This window comes from Pholcus phalangioides, unplaced genomic scaffold, assembly GCF_987345545.1.
Source record: "Pholcus phalangioides strain wild (caught in Gottingen) unplaced genomic scaffold, Ppha-v1.0 ptg000005l_1, whole genome shotgun sequence".
Lineage (NCBI taxonomy): Eukaryota > Metazoa > Arthropoda > Arachnida > Araneae > Pholcidae > Pholcus > Pholcus phalangioides.
In genome coordinates, this window is record NW_028301598.1 from 3683849 (window position 1) to 3705004 (window position 21156).

The 21156-nt window shown below is 36.0% G+C and overlaps 1 protein-coding gene across 1 annotated transcript in view; it reads left to right on the forward strand.

The window, feature by feature from the left end:
• The first annotated feature begins 23 nt into the window (after nt 1-23).
• Nucleotides 24-21156, forward strand: part of Cln7 (CLN7/MFS domain-containing 8) — a 38797-nt gene continuing 17664 nt past the window's right edge. The window contains exons 1-6 of the mRNA XM_089232141.1: nt 24-254; nt 6727-6978; nt 10812-11011; nt 13050-13671; nt 16100-16173; nt 18479-18562. Of these exons, the coding sequence (XP_089088267.1) occupies nt 179-254; nt 6727-6978; nt 10812-11011; nt 13050-13671; nt 16100-16173; nt 18479-18562 (1308 nt within the window). The 5' untranslated portion in view covers nt 24-178. The remainder of the gene's footprint in view (nt 255-6726; nt 6979-10811; nt 11012-13049; nt 13672-16099; nt 16174-18478; nt 18563-21156) is intronic.

Genomic DNA, 21156 nt, shown 5'->3' on the forward strand with positions numbered 1-21156 from the left:
CAAGATTGAATTTCAAAAACGACAATCGTTTCCTCATTTGTGTATATCTCGTGCCTATTACGGATCATCGGGATGTGAATTTTTAAAACTCGCCAACCATATCGCCCAATTAGCATAATTATTAATTTGAAATTTCAAAATAAAATAATTGGATCAAATTTTTTTAAATTTCGATCCGATGAATCTAAAAAATAAGAAAAGATGTACTTACGCTATAATAGTTTTATACAATTTGTGTACTGGAGTTGGGTATGGTGAGTTTCGGGAAGTTTCGGTTTTTTTTAATCTATTTATTTCACAAATACGTAATATACAAATTTAGACACATGTGGTACGCATATGCACACATATAATACAAAATAAGAAACAGCTTTGGTATAAGAGACAGGTTGGCGATTTTTGGCGACTTTTTTTTCCGACGCCAAATATGTCCGACGGTCCGAGAAAAAGCCGCCAGACACTACGTGCGCCAGAAAAAAAAATCGCCAGCATAGAAAACAGTAAAAAACAATAATAAAAACAAATGGTATAAACAAAAATAAGCTCTGGATTGTTTAAAAAATAAAACTGTGGATAAAAATAAATCAATCAGGGTTTAAATAAAACCCAGCCATTGTTTAAAATAAAGCCAGACCGTTGTTTAATCAGGGTTTAAATAAAACCTGGGCATTGTTTAAATGAAGACCGTTGTTTAAAGCAATCAGGGTATAAATAAAATACGGGCACTGTTTAAATAAAGGAAAAAAAAAAAGGAACAATACAACCTGCCCAGTGACGAAAATGTAATCCAAACACTCGGAACAAGCACAAACAACAAAATTGCTGTACGGCTATTTGAAAAGACGCGCTACAACAATTAACGCCGCCTGACAGAATTTTTCAGAACAGCGATAACCCGGCAGAACAACACTGAACCAGAGTGCGCCAACGATGGTAACTTATCGCCGGAAAAAGTCGCCAATTTGGCGTGTCCCTTATACCAAAGCGGTTCCAAAATCTGTCCGCCAGATTTATGAAAATTTTTTAAGTTTTGCAAAAAGGGAAAAACAGAAGTACAGATAAAAACAACAAAAATCATATCCACATGACTGCCATTACTAATACATAACCATTACATGTACAAGATATATCATGTACTAACGGGACCCGAGCAAGAATTTTTATGGCATTCCCGTTACAATGATGTGAATGTGATAACCACAAGTGTCCTCCATTCATCTCTTCTAGCGGGGGTGCTAGGCGGGAGGACATGAATGGTTTCGTAATAACCATTACATGTAGTTTTTATTTTATATATATTTTTTCTTCAATAAATATAACCAGCCGAGCGAGTCAACCGAAACAACAAGACCGAAGCTAATCCTTAGCTAAGGCTCTCTTCAGATAATCCCACATTTAAACTAATCCTACATTCAAGGAAACAGTTATTTTCCGGATATTATGCTGAGGTGAGCTCGGAAAGAAAAGTCATCACGTCTCCGCCGGGACACGAACCCAGACCCTCTTGCATACCGGGCAAGCATGCTACCATCTACACCACTGGAGACACATGAATTTGCCTTCCAAATTTCACGCACTGTGTCGTGAGGCGCTGAAGTAGAGGCATTAGTAGCCTCTCTTAACTTCAGGAAATGGCCCCCGGGTGGGACGGTTTAGAGAGATATAGATGGCTTTTTTCTCAGCCAGAGATATCAAGGAAACAGTTATTTTCCGGATATTATGCTGAGGTGAGCTCGGAAAGAAAAGTCATCACGTCTCCGCCGGGACTTTTCTTTCCGAGCTCACCTCAGCATAATATCCGGAAAATAACTGTTTCCTTGATATCTCTGGCTGAGAAAAAAGCCATCTATATCTCTCTAATCCTACATTGCTCACCGAAATAGGTTTAGAGCAAGACGACTCTGCTTGGCAGTTATATATATGTATATGTCTCTTTCCTCCATTCAAGTTCTTCATGCATTTCATGTCCACGACACACGTACGTACTCATATTGTCGTATTCATGTTGCTCACCGAATAATGTGCTAAGCAAGATGGCACGGGATCCCTAATTGTTTATATTCTCCCACACAATATTTCTATTTTGTATACTTTCATCAAATCCACCGGAGCAAGTGAACTCAACGCAATAGAACTAATGTTAGTCGCAAGTTATCAAACCTATTTGCTCACCAATATGGTGTTAAGCAAGATCACTCGCTCAGATGGATATTTTATATTTCACAATAAGATTCTCATTTTTTCCCCCCTTTTTATCCTGTGTATATAGTATGACAAGTGTAAGATAACAGATGAAATGGCACGGGGGGGGGGGGGCTCCAATTGCTTTTAAAATACACCTCCATCATAATATGTGTATATTCATCCATCTTAACGAAACCCAGAAACTTTTTTCTAACTCCCGACCCCATCTCGTTTGTAATCACCACAAAATTTGTTAATCGCGACAGTACCCAATTGTTCAGGGAAAATATGTTGTAAAAATTTTGTGTTTTTTTTTGACACAAAATAAAGTGTTCCGGACTCTGCGACGAAGCTGTGCTGGAAGAGATCTTGGCAACGGGATAAAGAGGCAAAGTTCTGGTGTTCATTCATTGGCATATAATACACAAAATACATTCAGGGCTCCCACTCGTCCTACTTTTCCTACTTTCTCGGTTTTGTCCTACTTTCTAGTTTTTGTCTTACTTTTCCTACTTTTTACCAAATCCCATCCAGAAAATTTGTTTTTTTTTATTTTAATTGAGCAAGAAATCATTGATATAGTGCCAATTATTACAAATGTTAGAGAATGCAAGTAATGATTCTGCCAAAGCAGAAATTGTATCATTTTTAAGGTTATTTGAGGGGTGGGGGTGTATGTGGGCCATTTGGTTGATTAATTTTTTATTTGCTTAGTTTGAGGGTCCAACAACTATAGTAGTCATTAAAAACTTCTGTCTGGATGGAAAAATAATTTTTTATTTATTACTTCGTGGTCTTGGACAGTAACTTTCATCATTCAAAATTATGGTGCAAATAAGTGAAACAACAGTTTGCATTTCAAAGCAGTTGGATACATAAAGGCTATTCTAGGTTTGGTGATTCTGATGCTACCAAATAGCATTCCATTATCTTCTGTATTTTTAGGGCATGAAGAGACATAAACAATATTTACAATGCTCAGCAAAGAGCTAGAAATGGAAGTGCTTTATTTGTCAAAAACGATTACACTGGCATTGAACAGTAAAATGTAAACAAATCCCTTTAAATAATGATGGACAACGCAGTAAAACTATCTGGGTCTTATTTACATTGTATCTTGTAATCTACACATTCTGCACTATGCTTTTGAAAGTGGTCTCAAAGGAGCATCATTCTTAAAAAACATATGTCTTCAAAATTTGCTGTGCATTGTCGAAGAGAGTTGTCGAAGAGATGTGCCTTCATAGAAGTCTAAATCGTCTGTGAATTTCACTGTGTGAAAAACTCTTGCTTCCTTAAATTTGAATCTATGGTCTTCTTGCCAGCAGTGAGCGGCGATGATCAATTTTTCACATTCTTGATTTTTAACAATTTTTAGTATTTCCTGGTATTTGCCTTATTCGTTGAAGATTTTTTGAGTATTATTAGGCAAAGTCATCTACTCTTCCGTAATCAGATATAGAAAGATTAACATTCATGCCACTTGTGTTAATTGCTCCCATGGTGCCCCTGTAGCAAGTGCGGATCCTCCCAAGATCACTTGTATTTGTATAATGTAATGGGGTAAATTTTTGTGTGCATCAGTACCATAAAATACGGGATGATCCAATGCACCTACACAATAAGTCGCTTCTCCGACACATCACCCTGGATCCACGTGACCTGCTCCATTTGCAGATATGTCTCCGCTTTATTTGCAGCTGAAGATGCCTGCATCTGCCAGAGCCGGTTTTGGACATTTTTCAAATATAAGTGAATAACATTTTGATGATGAAATCACCTCCAACTTTAATTGGCACCTTCTGCGGCCACATAGTTTGTATGTCTGGCCCTGACCTCCTCACCATTTATAGCTGAAGATATATGCTTCATCTGCAGCTGAAGATACCTACCTCAGCTCCATTCTCAACTGAAGATATCTACCTTTTCTCTATTTGCAGCCAAAGATGTCTGCCTTCACTATATTTGCAGCTGAAGATATTTGCTTCCTTTTCATTTGTGGCTGAAGATCTCTGCCTCAGCTTCATTTGCAGCTAAAGATGCCCACCTCTACTTCATTTGCAGCTGAAGATGTCTGCCTTTGCTCTATTTGTAGCTGAAGATGTCTGCCTTTGCTCTATTTACAGCTGAAGTTGTCTGCCTTTGCTCTATTTGCAGCTGAAGATGCCTGCCTCCACTCCATTCTCATCAGATGATGTCTGTCTCGACTCCATTCACAGTTGAAGATATCTGTCTCAGCTCATTTGAAGCTGAAAATGCTTGCCCCCGCTCCATTTACAGCTAAAAATACTTGCGCCCATTCCATTCACATCTGAAGACGTCTACTTTCAGTCAGGTGCAGATTCAGAGAGATGATCCCCTTCCCAAGAGCCGAATAATATGGGAAAAATTTTCTGTCCCTTAAAATGCAGAACAATCCAATGAACTTACACAATTCGTCCCTCCAGATACATTACATTGTTCTGGTTCCCTGCCTAGGTGTCCAAGAACACAACATCTACATTTTGGCCCAGTAGAGGCTTCCAGAGCATTTCTGTCGGAAACAAGGTTCATTAAGAAGTCAAACGAATGCAAAAAAAGTTGAAAGACCTTATTAGTTATCTAGAGAAATATCTCTCCACACACTTCACAGCAAGAGAAGCCTGTGCACAAATAGCCACGATTCCAGCTCATATGCAGACCCAAACTACTCACCACCACATACCCAATTCTGAACATCACCACCAGAGATAATTGTGAATCCCCTTCTAGAACATGGTCAAGACCTGAAATACTATGTACACATTGGAGTGGCTAGGAAAAATATTGGCATTACAAGTGGAGGCAAAGAAATGTAGAGCTTAATAATAAATATCAACACTTACTGATCCAGCATCTGGGACTAAGATATATGGAAAATTTGCATCCTAATGCCTGATTAGCCTAATTCCTACCTGATTTTGACTATTAATCAATTGCTGATAATTCATATAGATGATTTCTTATTAGATAAAAGAAGAAAATAGCAATTACTACTGTATATGCTCGTGATAAGCTGACCCTGCAGGAAATCATCTTCACATTTTAGATGAACTGAAATTAAGGAACAAATTTTTCAAAAAAAAACTTGGCTTATATATACGGTGAATTAGCAATTCGCAATCAGCATAACAAGACAGCCCTGCTGTTATGTATTTTCAGTGCGCCATTAGAAAATTAAAGTGATTTGAATGATTCTTTATGCAAGTGCTAATCTGAGGATGATGTCACTCTCCGCTATCCATGTGAAGGTTTCTAACAGCTGGCTGATGCGAAGATGTATTTAGGAAAGAGAGAAAATTCAACTATAACCTTGCAGAAAATCAAACCCTGGTCCTCTCACTTTCCGTGTGAGCGCCCCCTAGACCACTAGACTGCAAGGCAATAAATTACTCAAGCTTTTTTCTTGGAGGTCGTGTGCAGTGAATGGGACTGTTCATGGACGGTCTGATCTAACTTGGTCAAAGCTCGCAATTGCTGACACTGCCACTAGATGGCGACTTATTTGAGGATGAATCAGAGGATGACAAAATGCTAATGTTGTTAATGGATCACCATCTTATGTAATTTTGACGATTCACCTATATTTTGATATTTCTTGAGCAAAATGTGTCCAGACATACCCATGTCCGTAAGGGAAATGGCCAATATTACTCTAAGGCTGGGCTGGATAAATCCCAAGTACTAGGTCATCATGTGGCAACTAAAAAATTAGTATTGGCGCCTAAAAATTTTCTTTGTGTAGTTACTAAACTTCAGGCTGAGAGCATCACAAAATGTTTGGAATTTATAGTGTGGTGAATCGCCACAGAAGACGCATCACCAGAAAGTTGCTTTGGCAACCCTGGAGAGAAAGGGATAATATTTTCCCTTTGTGTAGATGGGCGTCAGATGAGATGTCCTTTATGAATATGTAGTTATTGCTAATTAATTATCCCAACAGTGATGTGATTATAATGAATAAAAGTGATTAGTTACCATTGGAAGGATGTATGTTCGATTGAGAAAACACTAACATCAGGAGGGCTCTATATCACCTCAATAGCAACATATCTGCCAACATGAATGAGAGTTACCATGCCCAAGAAAGTCAGCAGAAGTATTAGTACAGACCTTTTTCTCTGGGTAAAAATGTTTTCCTGCCTAAAAATTTTTTTCTAGCACCTAGATATTTATTATTTTTCGATTTGTCCAGCACTGCCGTAAGATGATGTGGTCTTTGGTGCCTCCTGGCTATTAAGTCTTGTGAAAAACATGAAATTGCAAGCACATTGTACTCTTCATTCATTATAAAATTATGAAAGTAAGCAGAGAGAGACTGTATGATGTGAAGTGCTGTCGATTTCTTTTTCAACAGTTTGTGATAAAACTTAATTGTATGACTAAAGTGATCAACTTGTGCATGTTTCTTTAGGCTCAATGTGATGTAGTGAAGTGGTATCCACATTATAATCTGCTAAGTTTTATGTACAATATGTGCTGATGTTTTTATTTTTATAATGAATTTGATATCTTTATTTCCAGGAATTATTTTCCCTACTATCTGGAATTATGTCCATTTAAGGCTTGGAGGTGATACAACGATGCTAGGGCTGATAGTATGCTCTTATAGCATCTCGTCATTATTTATAAATCCGCTGATAGGTTGGTGGAGTGACAAAAGTCAAAAGAGTCGACTCATACTCTTCATGTCTGTGGTATCAGAACTTATTGGAAGCTTCATGTACTTTGTGGGCAGGAGCAATTCGATTCTTGTGGTTAGCCGAATTATTGCTGGTATATAATACTGTATATTTTCCCTTTATGTTATATGCATTTCATTTTTCATCATAGTAATGGTTTAGCCTAGTTTGTGACAGACATGATGACAGATTAGTGTCCAATTAAGACCGTCCTCACACAGGGATACTTGAAATCAGACAATTGACAGAAGACTCGGTATCCAGGCAATCAAACACATATATTTCTATGGTGGTCCTCACATGAGGATATTGGTGACCAGATATCGTACGGGACAGATTCACTGGCTACTTGGCATGCTAGTTGAATGCTGTCACATCAGTATTACGACTCTGAATTATTTTTTCATATTTCTGTGGGTCTAGGAGTGACCTAGCTTTTATTTTCTATAGAAATGTTTCCCGATAGAGCCCCCATATCTCTCTTGACTGGAATGAGTGTAATATAAATATAGGTTATGCACACATAGGTGTGTGTGTGTGTATGGGGGAAGAACCCATACCCCTCTAAGATAAGAGTTTATTTTCATTTCTCGGACTGCAATAAGCTCTGTGATACAGTTCTGATCTGCCCATTCCTCCAAATAATGGGTATTTACTTTGTGAGTTTGACTTACCTCACGATTACCTCCTTGATGAGCGACTGCTCATCAGGGCTCACACATTCCCTCATTGCAGTGCCTCTATAATTAGCCTTGTAATTTAAATTTCAGGTACAAGTTTCTTTATTCATTCCACAGAATGTGATGAATTTTATAGAAAAGTTGTGTGTGGATAAAAATCATGATTTTTTTTTTAAAATTCAGATTTTTTTTCTAATTTTTATTTTATCAACAGTTAGTGGTTTAAATATTGTTTTCGAAAATATGTCTGAACAACATTAAATTCTAAAGATAAGTATACTTTTTAAGTATAGAAATCAGGTAAACACAGATTTTTCAGACAATATTCAACTTGATAAATGATAAAATAAGTGCATAGTCATACATGGAACAGACATTTATGCATAGAGGGAAAATTATTGTTATAAAATTTCTGCTAATTTTATCCTTTATTAAATCCAGGGTGGATAAAAATCAAATAAATTCAATTTTTTTTATTTGAATCAGATTTTGTTAATTTAAATTCTATATCTACTCATTTCTAATTCCAAGTTTGAAAAGCAAACTCATTTGGGGTAATAAATAGTTTTCATAACAGTTATAGTTTTAACTTATAAGCCCTACTTTACCACACACAAACTCTGGTCACATCTCATCATATGGCAATTTCCAACCAGTGGAGTTGAGTTAGGAAATGAAGGCTCCCATCCATTTGTGGTCGCTCCAGGTAAAGGTAAGGATTTGAACCTGTGGACCTTGACGGTAACTTTCATTGTGGAAGATGAGCATTTTACCACTGTGCCACTCGGACGCTATTTATAAGCTCTAGTGATCTTGCTTATTAAAAAAAATCCTATTTATCATACCAATGTCATCTAAGAACAAATCATTCTACATTTAAAACAGTATTGGAATTTGTACTCGATAAAAAAAAAATCCAAAAGCAGTCATATTATGTGACTAGCATTCATTAATTTAATCAATTTAAGTATTCTGGGGAGAAAAATCTTAATATATATATATAATATTGCTGCAATACCACATTAACTTTTCTTTGAAAAAGAACCACCTTGTATGAAAAAAAGGTCATTACGAATTATGAAAATTTTCTGTTGTGAAAAATGCAAGCTCTTGTTATTGCTTTTGAAAAGAAACATATCTTTTGTCACCAACTGTGACAATTATTCCCACAGACAATGTATTGCTTACTTTTACAATGCCTGTAGTAAATTCCATTCCAGAGATAAAAATCTGTCCCTACAGTTAACTCTCTTTAACGACTTCACTTTCTTCCATGGGAAAGAAAGTTCTTGGAAGACACTTAACAAACCTCTTTCTCTAAAATCTTCTGAGAAAACTGAATTAATTCTATCAACCTGACTCTTTACTCAAAATACAAATATCTTTATCATATTTGTTTAAGTATTAATTAATGTGATAATAATTAAAAATATGAAATTTATATCTCTTATTTACTTGTATTACATCATATGAGTGTAAAAAAATCATATTCAAACTTGTTTGAAATGTCAAAAGTACCTGATTCAAATCAGTGATTTTTTTTTTTAAATTATGTGATTTAAATCAGGATCTTAATCATGATTAAAATCAAGCTGATTTAAATTGAGATGCCCTGTTTTATAGTGCAGATACTAATGTATAGAATAATAATAATTTATTATACAATATTTTCATAGCTGCTTAAATTTCTTCGCTGCTGAAAACTTGATTTTTTTTCTATCCCGGTTCATGAGGTATGGAAAAATAAGATGAATTAAAAACTGTTGTTTTTACTCAGTTTCCCAGGCTTTGCTATATTTTTTAGTAGCACCTTGTGAGGGAGAATGGGCAACTTGACTTTCAAGTTACGGCTATTGGAGATCGATTCGAGTATCTCTGTATGATGACAGGGCCTAAGAGATGCATGGATACTTTTTATGACTGTATTCCCTCCACATTAACTGGCATGTCATAAAACTGAAGGGACACCAGTTTTTTAAATGATGGGGGTTAATCCATTTGTCAGGGCTTTTTTTTACTTTTATTACCAGACGCACCCCGCTCCCCATCCGATACAAACATCAGAGTGTTCCTGAAGGTCGGGCACGCCTGGAAAATTCAGCCAACTTTTTTTTTTCTTTTCTCAGGGCTGCAGCCAGTACTCATTTTGGTGCCCCTGGGTAATGTAGGAGCAGTTGAAGGATGAATGCAGCAACCCATCCAGTCTAGTGCCCAAAGGCGCAGACCTGCCTCCCCCTCCTCTGTTGCGGCCCTGCCATTCCGGGCATTCTGAGAAAAAGGAGGTTTAATAAAGATGACAGTATGCATTCAGCCAATTCAATGGATTTTGTAGAATAAAGATTTTTTGAGAATTTTTCAGAATTTGTGACTCAAATTTCCAGGCGTTTAGGAAAATGGGGTAATTCTAGCAATGTGGAGTCTCTCACTGTTTCCTGATATGCCGGCTAATACAGGGGAATACTGTAATTTTGTATTTGTATATATGAAGGGTCGGGGGAAAAACCGCTTCAGTCCCCCAAGAAAATTGAAATTAATATTTTTGTGGTTTTGTGTAGTTCAGAACTGTCTCTTTCGACCACGTAAAACACTAGAGGCAAAAATGCTTTCATTAAACTGTAATAAAGGAAGAAAGATACGACATATGGGGGGGGGGAAACAATGATAAAACAGGAGCTTTGAGTCACAGATTCCAGATGATTCAGAATTTATGAACACTTAAGAATTTATTAAATTGGCTAATTTGTGTGTGGGCCTGTCTGTGTGTGTTCTCTGCATTTTATGATCCTTTCTTTTTTGCGAACTGAGGACAGATATCTGAAGTTTTATGTTTTCTTTTGCTATTGTAAATCTTGATTTATTCAAAAAGTCAGATGCTAAACACATTTGTTCATGTATATTAGATGAGTAAAGTGAAGACATAAGTAGACTATGAAGTATTTCTCTATTCCTTGATCTACTACATACTACTTTATTAGTAGAATAAGCAGAGCAGAAATATAAAGCATTGCATGGCAAAACATAATGCTCAAAAGTTATGGCATATTTTTTCAATCTCTGAACATGCGACAGAATGTGCAGAACAGAATCTATCTTGGACTGCAGCTATCAGTTTATATATAACTAGCCCTTGTGTACATAAAAAGATTTTGATGTGACAAAAATAAGAAAGTGTTAAAATTATTCAATGTTAATTTTATATAGATATACTTATGCCAGGTTTTGCTCTTATGAATAATTTTTTCCTTAGGTTTAGGCAGTGGTGGAGCTGCAGCTGTCATCAGTGATATTTGCCGAACCACAGCAGAAGAAGAACGGACATCAGTTCTTTCAGTAATCATTGCCTCAAGACAGCTGGGCTTACTACTTGGACCAGCTTTAAATTTGGGTCTGTCAAAACTAGAATTTGAAGATCTCACATTTCCTATCGATAAATACACATCACCTGGGGTTAGTTTTGTATTTAAATCACTGCTTTTTTTCAATTATGTCCATTAAGAGGAGTATCCCCCCCCCCCCACAATAGATATGTCAACAAAAAGTAGATATAAATTGTGTTTCATTTTTGTATTGGAAGTCTTGTTGATAGATCTCAATCAAAATTTCTCTTAAAAAATGGCAGGCAATAGTGACTGGCCAATTTAACATAATGGAAATTTCTGTTAATTTGTTTCACTCAATCAAGCATTGCTACAGTCAACACTCATTGTAACAACTTGGAAGGGGCAGATGTAGCGATTGATATGATTAGTTAATCAAGTTTCATAATACCTATTCAAGCCATGTTATTTTTTTATCTTATACTAGTCGCAATACAGTGAAATCTCGGCACAATATTAAATTCAATAGGGAAAAACCTCTCTTAACTCGACACATGATAACCTAATGCCACTTCAGTCAACTATGATTTACAGTGTGCTATCGCAACTCATTTTCAGAAATTACCCGTGTTGATTAATCGAAAAATTTTATGACAGTACTCAATATACAACAATATACAGACACATATGCATGCATGAACAATTTTTTAAATTTTTTAAAGGTGAAATTAAACCTCACTAACTTGACATCTGCTTGAATCAACATGTTTTTAAATCCCCTTGGGGTGTCGAGTTGTTCAGGGTTCTATTGTACCTGCTGCTGCCCAGGTTTTTTTCTATATACTAAGAGCATTGATGAAGTGACAAACCATTGTAAAGGGATAAACGTAAATGAAATACATTTTTTCGGAACCATTTTAACCAAAATAAACATTCCACAAGTCATTGTTGAGGCCATAAACCATTGTTTCCAAACAGTTTTTCACCCATTTTTGGGCATTTTTCCAACTCAGACAAACTTTTAATGTAGTCTATCATTCGAAACTTGGGTCCTGTTTAGTATATATACAAAATTTGGTAACAATTCATTTAAAATTGCAGATTTGTATAGAGAGAACATACATTCATCCAGGCACACACAGACACAAATACAACACGTACATATTATAGAATAAAGGTAAATTTTAAAAGCAATTGGAGGCCCCCGCCCATGCCATCTCATCTGTTATCTTACACTTCTCATATTATATACATAAGATGCAACAAACAAACAAAATGAAAATCTTATTGTATTATATTTAAAATATCAATCTGAGAGAGTAATCTTGCTTTACACTTTGTTGGTGAGCAAATGGGTTTGATTGGCCTGGTTAATGTGGGGGCTAGAAGCCAACATCAGTTTTATTAGGTTGAGCTCATTCGCTCTAAACTCACGTCAAGGCTCTACTGTAAGGAGAATTTAGAGAAAAATGGAAAACTGAACATCTTTTTATTTTGCACTGCGCAGTCGGGTTTGTGAGCCATAGTGAAAAAAAAAATGTATGAGATGGTGTGCTATGTGATATAGTTAGCTTGTTTTTCTCTTACACACATGCAGATAAAAAAGATCCTAGAATGTCCAGACTATTCGGTTTGGTGTTAAGAGTCCTATTCCATCCACTGAAACATCCAATTTCTGAAATTCATTCGGAGGGTTTTTTAATGGATTTTTAATCAAGCATTTAATGTGAAATGGCTCAAAATCTCTCTGAAAGAAAAAGAGAGGTGTATTTGAAAAGTTATTCTGAGGCGGAAATAAATAAATCTTGCTGAAGTAACAGTTACTCATTTGATTCATTTTGATTGGGACTGAAATTTAGCTCGCAACACAGCTATTTTATGTTAGCACATGCATGCCTCTATATCAATTAAAATGTTTGTTAGCCGAATCCGTATTCATTAGCCAAGGCAGGAAAATGTAAAAAAAATCGTTGTTAGCCATAAAATCCATAAGATGAGGCTTTCGTTAGCCGAGGTATCACTGTATTCATGCATACATGCATTATTTACTGTTGACCTTGATATCAATCTTCTGTGCCGTTTTGGAAAATCACCATTATGTTTACAAATTTTTCATGTTTAAACCATTATTTTCTAACTATTACAACCATATCTCTTACACATTTCAGCTTTTTATGGCCATCTTGTGGTTCCTACTGCTGATTGGGATTCTCTTCTTCTATTATAATCTCACAGAATTGTGTGATCAAGAAAATCTGGAGCAGTTGTTTCATGGTTACAAGCGACAAGAATCTTGCCCACCAGAGACAGAACCAAGTGATTTTGAGGCATCCATAGAGAATCCTCTGACTCTATCATATCCGGCTTGCTCTTCGAACTTCAATCTAGTAAGAACAAGCAGTCTGAGCACTTCTGTGCCAAACTTACAACCAGAAGCTCTTGAGAACTACGAAAGTAACATCAAACTGCAGAAAGAAGAAATAAAGACAATTTTATGCAAGAGGCTGTGCGCAGTTTCTGATGACCATTCACTGTATTCTCATTGGCGACCTAATCAAGTAAAACCAGGATCTGAATGTGGTAGTAGCGCAACGGACAACATGATAGAAACCGCAGAACATTTCATAGAGAGTGCCTCTGAGTCCTTCCACGGTCAGAAGGTTGAATCATTGGGGCAGAATCAAAGGAAGAGGACTATCTCTCAGTATTCAGAACGCCAGAGTGTGCCTGATGCATCCATCCCATCATCTGCTGATGAAAGGATGTCGCTTCTAAACAGGGTGAATCTTGGTGAGCATTTTACTTGTATTAAGTAGTCTTCTGCTATTCATTCACGTTTTTTGTATGGATCTGTGATGGCATCGCATGTATTTCCCAAGTTATGTGATGTTATTTATGAGACCCAAAAAATTTACATAATTGCTTTATTGGTTCTGGTTGTTTGAAATTGAGTAAAGTTTGTACTTTGTCTGGATGAGGCATGATCACATGGGCCAGAAATTCAAGTTTAGACTTGGTTGAGGGAGTGCAGAGAATAGCTATGTATGCTATTGTTGGCGCACAAGGCTTGAGCTATGAAGAAAGACTTGATTTCTTGAATATGTTTATATTGGAGGAATGCAGGTGTCTGGGGTATTATGATCAAAGTGTTTAAAATTTTCAATGGGATAGATAAGATGGGCCATGAGTTATTAATATGCTGTCAATCAACTGTTTCAACAATGAGGCAGCAGTATCATTTAGCCCAATTTCGGGGCTCAAATGCGAGCCAGTCTTCTCGTTAAAAAGTGTTTCACCGCAGAGAACAACATGCCTACAAACAGTACAAATATTCAATCATTACACTTCACTCATGTCGCTTCTGAAATAAAGATGGCAGCACTGAAAAAGAGACACAATACTAGATACGCATTCAGACTGTTAGGCACACACACACGCTTACACTTCAGGCACACTCACTAGGCAGTAAATTGCCCATTGCGATTGACCTGAGTTGTGCTCGGTTTGAAAGAAAAAAAGTATCATTTAGTTAGGTGCAATTCCAGGTTGTGGTGTCACGGGAGTTTTTCTGTAATAGGGTTGTCAATGGAATAGCTTAGCTCCTGGGGTCATGAATTCTAACACAATTGGCATGTTTAAAAAGAAATATGAGATAGTACGATAAATCAAGAAGCAATTTATACTTCGAATAAGACAACAAAATTTTTTATGGGCAGTGTATATTGTATTAATTACTAGTTTTTCTTTCAGGACGTATGCTTTTATATTTGGTTGCTGTACTTTGGTGATATTTGACATCCATATTTTTTATGGGCATCTTTTTTCAGCGATATCGTTGGGCACTTTTCCTGTTGTGGCGTTTGTATTTGTAAATGATGTCTTCATTTCTAACCCTATTCAATTGGTAGCAAATTACTATACGGTAATATAACCAGAGTTAGTGTGTGGTGAAGTAGTAGTACCTCAGATAACTGAAATCTTTGATAATCCAGACATTATAGAATTTTGACATTAAATGAAATAAATAAAGCTATATCAAAGGAATTACATTAAAAAAATGTCATTTTTGATTATTGTACAGTGCAATGAATGAATGAACGCCAGAACTTTGCCACTAGACTTATCCCGTTGCCGAGATCTCTTCCAGCCCAGCTTCATGGTAGAGTCTGGAACAATAAATAAATATTGTACAGTGCAATAAATTCAAATGAAAATTGTGTAAAACTACATGAAACACTGTAAAGTTTTCACAGTTTACAACATTTCAATACATGGTGCTTTGGAAAATAGTTTGTCAGTGTTTTGTCATTAAGCACTCTTAAATGCTTCAAGGAACGTCATAGTGCTCACAAGTATAAGATTCAAGATGTTTGTCCATTCAAAAGTCTTGTAAATATATTTCTGTAAACAACCTTCTCGGAAAAAACATGGATTGGCTTAGTTAACCCATACCTCTTGTTTCATCTGTAGCTATTATCACCCCCCCCCCCCCAAAAAAAAAACAATATTGCCCCTTTTTGGAAACACTGGTCTGACCTTCACAACACATGAAATTCTTTTATGCTGCATTCTATGTAGGAGTTATGCAACGTTCTATTATTGAATTGAATTGAATATTTATTGTTTGAGCCTTAGCTCATTACAATATTGCAATGCATCAATAATGATAACATTAATTCATAGTAGTGACAACACAACTATCTAATTATGTCAAAAAAAATCAGTAGCGCACACAATTCAAAACCATTTTTGCGTGAAAAGAGGGATAGCAAAACTTGGGGAAAAAAGAAATTAATAAATAAAAAAATTCACAAACCCCAATCAAGGTATGTAGGGGAATGGTTTAACATGCATATATTTGCATGTATACACACATATTTTTTTTCCATGTTTATATTGTTTTACAAGAGGAACGTTCTATTAACACTGCTGTATTCTATGTAGAAGTTTGTCATGTAAACATTTAGCACATTGCTTTACTGCATTTAATTTCTAAAATGAATTTATGAAAATCAACTTTGGTAGTGTGTGAATTGATACTGTGTGTATTTAAAAAAAATAGAAATATCAAAGTGTTAGAATAGTGATACATACATTCTCACATTAAAACAGAAATGTCACTAAAGGTGTATATTTTGTAGAAAACAGACTTTTTAACTGTGCTTATGTTTTCTGTTTTTGATTATCAAATAATCATATTCACATTTATATTTTCTAGGTTTCTTCCGGGATGAGATAATCGTTCTGTTGGGTTTGAGTTTCTTCTCCTGCTTTGCACAAACTGTATTGGAGGTAAAAATTGTTTCTTGATCAGTTTTTCCTTCCTTTCTTGTGATATTGCATATTGTGATGTTTATATCAAATATGATCATCAATCATAAGTGTTATTCACTTATTTTCAACCTTCTTTTTAATGGTGTTAAGCCATTTTTGTCCTCCTTTTCAGGTTTCCAGAATATATTTTTTTTCAGGGGATTTTTTTTTTCTCACTCTGAAACATATATCTCTTACTTGGTAAGAGTGTTTACATGTGTGTCTTTTTCGCCTCACACAGTTTTACATGCTTTGACCAATGCCCTCGAAATTCCCAGACGAATCCAAGTTGCCTCCAAGCAAGGCGGATGTTATTCTAACCATGGCCCAGCTTGCCCCAGGATAACATGAAAAAGGCAATCGGAAAAACACCTCGGAAAAAAAAAAAGCCATAATATCCATTTTGAGAATGTTATTTGCTTTTCAACAGCAAATGCTGTGTACTGAAGTGGGGGTGTGAGTTACCTATTCCATTCAGAAATAATGAAAATAAGATACAAACAACACTCAATCCCGATTCCTGTGGTAAAAGAAAATTCAAAAGATAAAAAAAAAAACCTCTGAAGGTATAGAAAGGAAACTCTGTCCTTGCTCTAGGTGAAGTAATAAAACTGACCAGAAGGTGGGCACAATTCATTAAAAGTGAGAGGAGACGGATCTTTTATTTTTCTTTTTTGCTTCAACTCATAATGTTTGTGCTAGACATATGTCAGGTATCATAACAAAAAAATTTTTATCTTCTCTGATAGCCAAGCAGCATAGGCTGCTCTTGACAACTTCTTCAAGTTTCAACTGTTTGTCAACTACTGCACAGATATGTTGAATAACTTAGCAGTACTTGACAACAACATCAACCTTTACTTTGTTCCTGGACATGTAAATTTCCACCACATAGCCAAAGAGGCAACAAATCTGAAGCTACCTGAACCTTTCTATCCTGTTTCAATTTCAGCCATAAAAGGAGATGTCAAACAGTGAATAGAAAATAAACATTATCTATCTGTGTGGAGGAGCTCCGTCTTGCATTTTGACGGCTTAACCAAGTTTGCAGTGCAGTAAAATATATGGAGATAATGGAAATTTTGGTGGAATTTAGGGTAAGAAACCCCCTGGAATATATAGAAAATAATTGGTGGGGGGGGGCGCCCTTGTAGGTGCTTTTTTTTCAATTCCTCTCCTCCATTCCATTGCTTTCCATTCCAATTCCATTGCTTTCTTTTCGGTTTTCATATGCCCGATCAAAATAGATTGAGGCACTAAGAAGTAAGAGATAAAAATTAGGGATGATGCAAATCTCCATAGACTCTCGCCCATGATTGCACTATTTTTTGTTTTGCCCATTCTCAAGTGGACAAATTTCCATCTTTTAATCTACGCTTTTCTCTATGGAAATGACAATGACGAAGAAGATATGAGCCCTAGGACTCTGTGCTTTGAACCAACGATCAATGGCAACTAATTTTAGGCAGTTCTATAGTTAAAAATAATCACAGAAAACCTAAAATTCAATGTTCTCTTCAGGACTAAAGAGGTTAATAAATCGTTCCCCGTTCTATCCATCCTGTGCAAAATTTTAAACATTTCAATCACATTCCCCCAACACCTGTGCTCTTCTAATCTAAACATGTTTAAAAAAAAATCAAATCTCTCTTCATACCTAAAGCCCTGTGTACCAACAAGGGCCTGCATAATTTGATAATAACCTTTGTCAATGATAACCTTATTATTGCATGGATAGAGCATTTTTTTAGTGTTGTTTCTTCATTGGTCGAGTAAGGATAAAGTGACTTCCTGACCTCTTACATCAGTAATATTTATCCTGTTGCATGCAAGAACAATTGAACTGTAAGAGAATGCTTTTGCCCAATTTAGTGCTTGTGAGTTTACTGATGGACTCTCATATTATTGAGCTACTCTTAGTAGATGGCATAATGTTAAGTAGATGTCTGTGTTACCAGTGGTGTCTGTGCCTGGAGTGTGAGAACCTCCACAGTGCTTTTAGTATTCAGCCAAGCACCTTCAGAATCCATTTAGAAAACAAAATCTTCAACATAAAGCTTTAGCTGTGCACTTAACACACTTCTGATGCCATCGCCCATGTGTTTTGTTATACAGATGCTCTTCTTCTGATGAGGGGCGTGGACGGTGCTTACTACTTGAAAAAGGTTTAAAATGTTTCTGTCCTACGTAAGTCGCAGGTCGATAATGGTAATTTGTAGAAGAGGATGTGAATATGATTTAGAGATGTTAAGTCATTAATGCATTCAATTGTGTTTATTTGCAGACTGTTGTGACCCCTCTAGCTCAGAAGATGTATGACTTTGATGAAGTGGGAAACAGTCTTATCTATCTCCTCAGCGGCTTAGAGGTAAGTGTCGTGTTAATCTTATTATCTGATAGTTATGTGTTTTTTATTATTGTAAAGCATTGAATTTGTATTTAAAATATTTGATAGAAAATTATTTGTACCTTTTTCAAAGCATGCATCAAATTCTCAAAATGTATTCCTTATCTTCTTTCCAAGTACACATTCATTATTGAATGTTATATATATGTATGCACATTATTTATGGGTGGAGGATACTGGGGGACAAGGGGAAGTCATTCTTCCCCCCCCCCTCCTCCTGCTTGACAAAAAGTATTAGTGGCATGGGTGCACACTCCCACAATCCTTTTCAAGGAGCTTTGAATTCACTTATATCAATGCTTCTCAAACTTTTTTCATCTGTGTCTCTTTTGCCCTACTTAACATTCATTAGTGACTCCCCACAATAGCTCAAAAAAGAACAGCGCTTCAAAGCATCGAGAAAGCAAACATAAATATTGCCAGCTCACCTCTATGTGCCCCTGACAAAAGTTGGCTTAATGATCCTAGTATCTGACACACTTTTTGAGAACCAAAGTGACTTGCAACTACCTACTTATCTACTGTATTCAGATACACCTCTGCTTTTTCATACATTGGTTGGCTCTTGCCGGAATATCAATTCATTTGAGACCAGTTCACGGGATCAACACAAGCAGAAGGTTGAACCGGAAAACCTTGAGATGAAGGATGAACAATGACATTGAACATCGAAGGACCAGACACACCCCGCTTTCCATCGCAGAGAGATATCGAAGCTTTCCCGGGGGATGGGTGTATGATGAACAATGACAGGAACATGGACAATGACAGAAACATTTATCAACAAATCAGGAGGAAATCACAGTTTCTGATCATCTCAAAGTTTGTTGTGATTTCTAAACCACCCAAGGCAAGGAAGCAGTTCTTCGCAGCATCACACTAAGTAGGCCAGTCATCGGTACAAGACAAAAGGGTGTTAAGACACAGTCACCAGAATCGGATATGGATCACAATCTCAAATGTCATCCATGATCATGTATGAGCAGCAGCTACAAACACTCAATCAGAAATAGTTAATGGAAAACTCGGACCTGCCGGAACATCAGGTGAACAATCACTGGTTATACTATTCACATTATCATTAAAATACTTAGCTAAGATAAAAAATAATTAGAAAATTATGATCACGTACTGAGAGAGAGAGAGAACGTGTAGAGATGCAAGTGAATGTGAATTCTATCCTGAACCCAACCAGTATTTATACGAGCAGAAATTTTTTTTCTTGGTACAAGATAAAAACATATTCACTCTGTCACAAATAAAAAACTATCAGATCATTGATCACATTTCCAAATTTACATAATCATTTGTTATTAAAAGAAATATTTTAACTTCAAAACAAAACACAAAATTGGCAATAAACTAGATGAACTGGCCTGGTTCACCCAGCATGAGTTGTAGACTATGACAAGATAAATATGAATAAAAATTCTGTTATTTTCCAGCGGAGATCTGAACCATTCACCAGAAGAACAAATTTAAAACATGCTTGTTTATTAATTCAACATAACAAGATTGATCAGCCACAATCACAGATCGTGAATAGAACAAAAGTAATAATATATTTCGAGACCCAATATACCAGGCCTCTGTGTGGATATCAGCATATTGTTACATTCTGTGGGGATCAGAATAACATTATAGTGTCACACCAATCAAACAATGGTGCATAAAACAATAATTTGGAAACTAAACTTCATTAGTTTTTCTTTCTAGACCATCTTGAATATATAGGCTTGTTTGATCTCAATTTCTGCTGTTTAAATAGACGTTCTTTAGTCGAAATTGACTACTACCACTGAGAACACACATTCCTGCATGTACTGATTCCTTAAAAAATTCTGCAGAGCTGGACCCACCCTTATCAGATGGGGGTGCCTTCACAGGCTTTGGCATCTTTAGTTTTGAATTTTTTTTCTCATTAATTTTGAATTTTCATTAATTCTGGAATTATTTATTTCACTAGTTTCAAATTTTTTAAGTGCTGAAAAATTCTTTCATTGGTTTCAAATTTTCATCAATTTTGGATTTTCATTATTTTTTGTGTTAATTTGCACTTTTGTGTATAAATTGCATCTAATTACGAGTTTATATTTTTGTATTTTTATAGATATGTTTCAGCATCTATGCATCTGCGTATACATTCTGTAGTAATAAATGTACGCTTTTTTTACCTCCAAGTATTAGTATAAAATCGGGTTTGAAAAGACCTTAAAAAGTTTGGGCTCAGGGACATCAAAATCATTATTGTACCCCCAATTATTGAGACGAATGACAAGCTGTCATTTAGTTGAGAGAAGGCAGCCCCCCTCCCTTCACACTTTTTTGACATTGCAACAAAAATGATGTGAACAATATTTTTTCATTTCTATTGATGTGAGTTCGTGGCCCAGCATGGTACAATTGTTGTACACCGCATGTTTGTCAAACATGGGATGCTTCATCTTTTTGAGCAGAGTGGTATACTTGGCTCAAAAAAGATTTAAAAATGACGATTTGATATCTTCTATGATTCATTTTTCTATGCTCACTTTATTTTTGGATCATTTTTTATA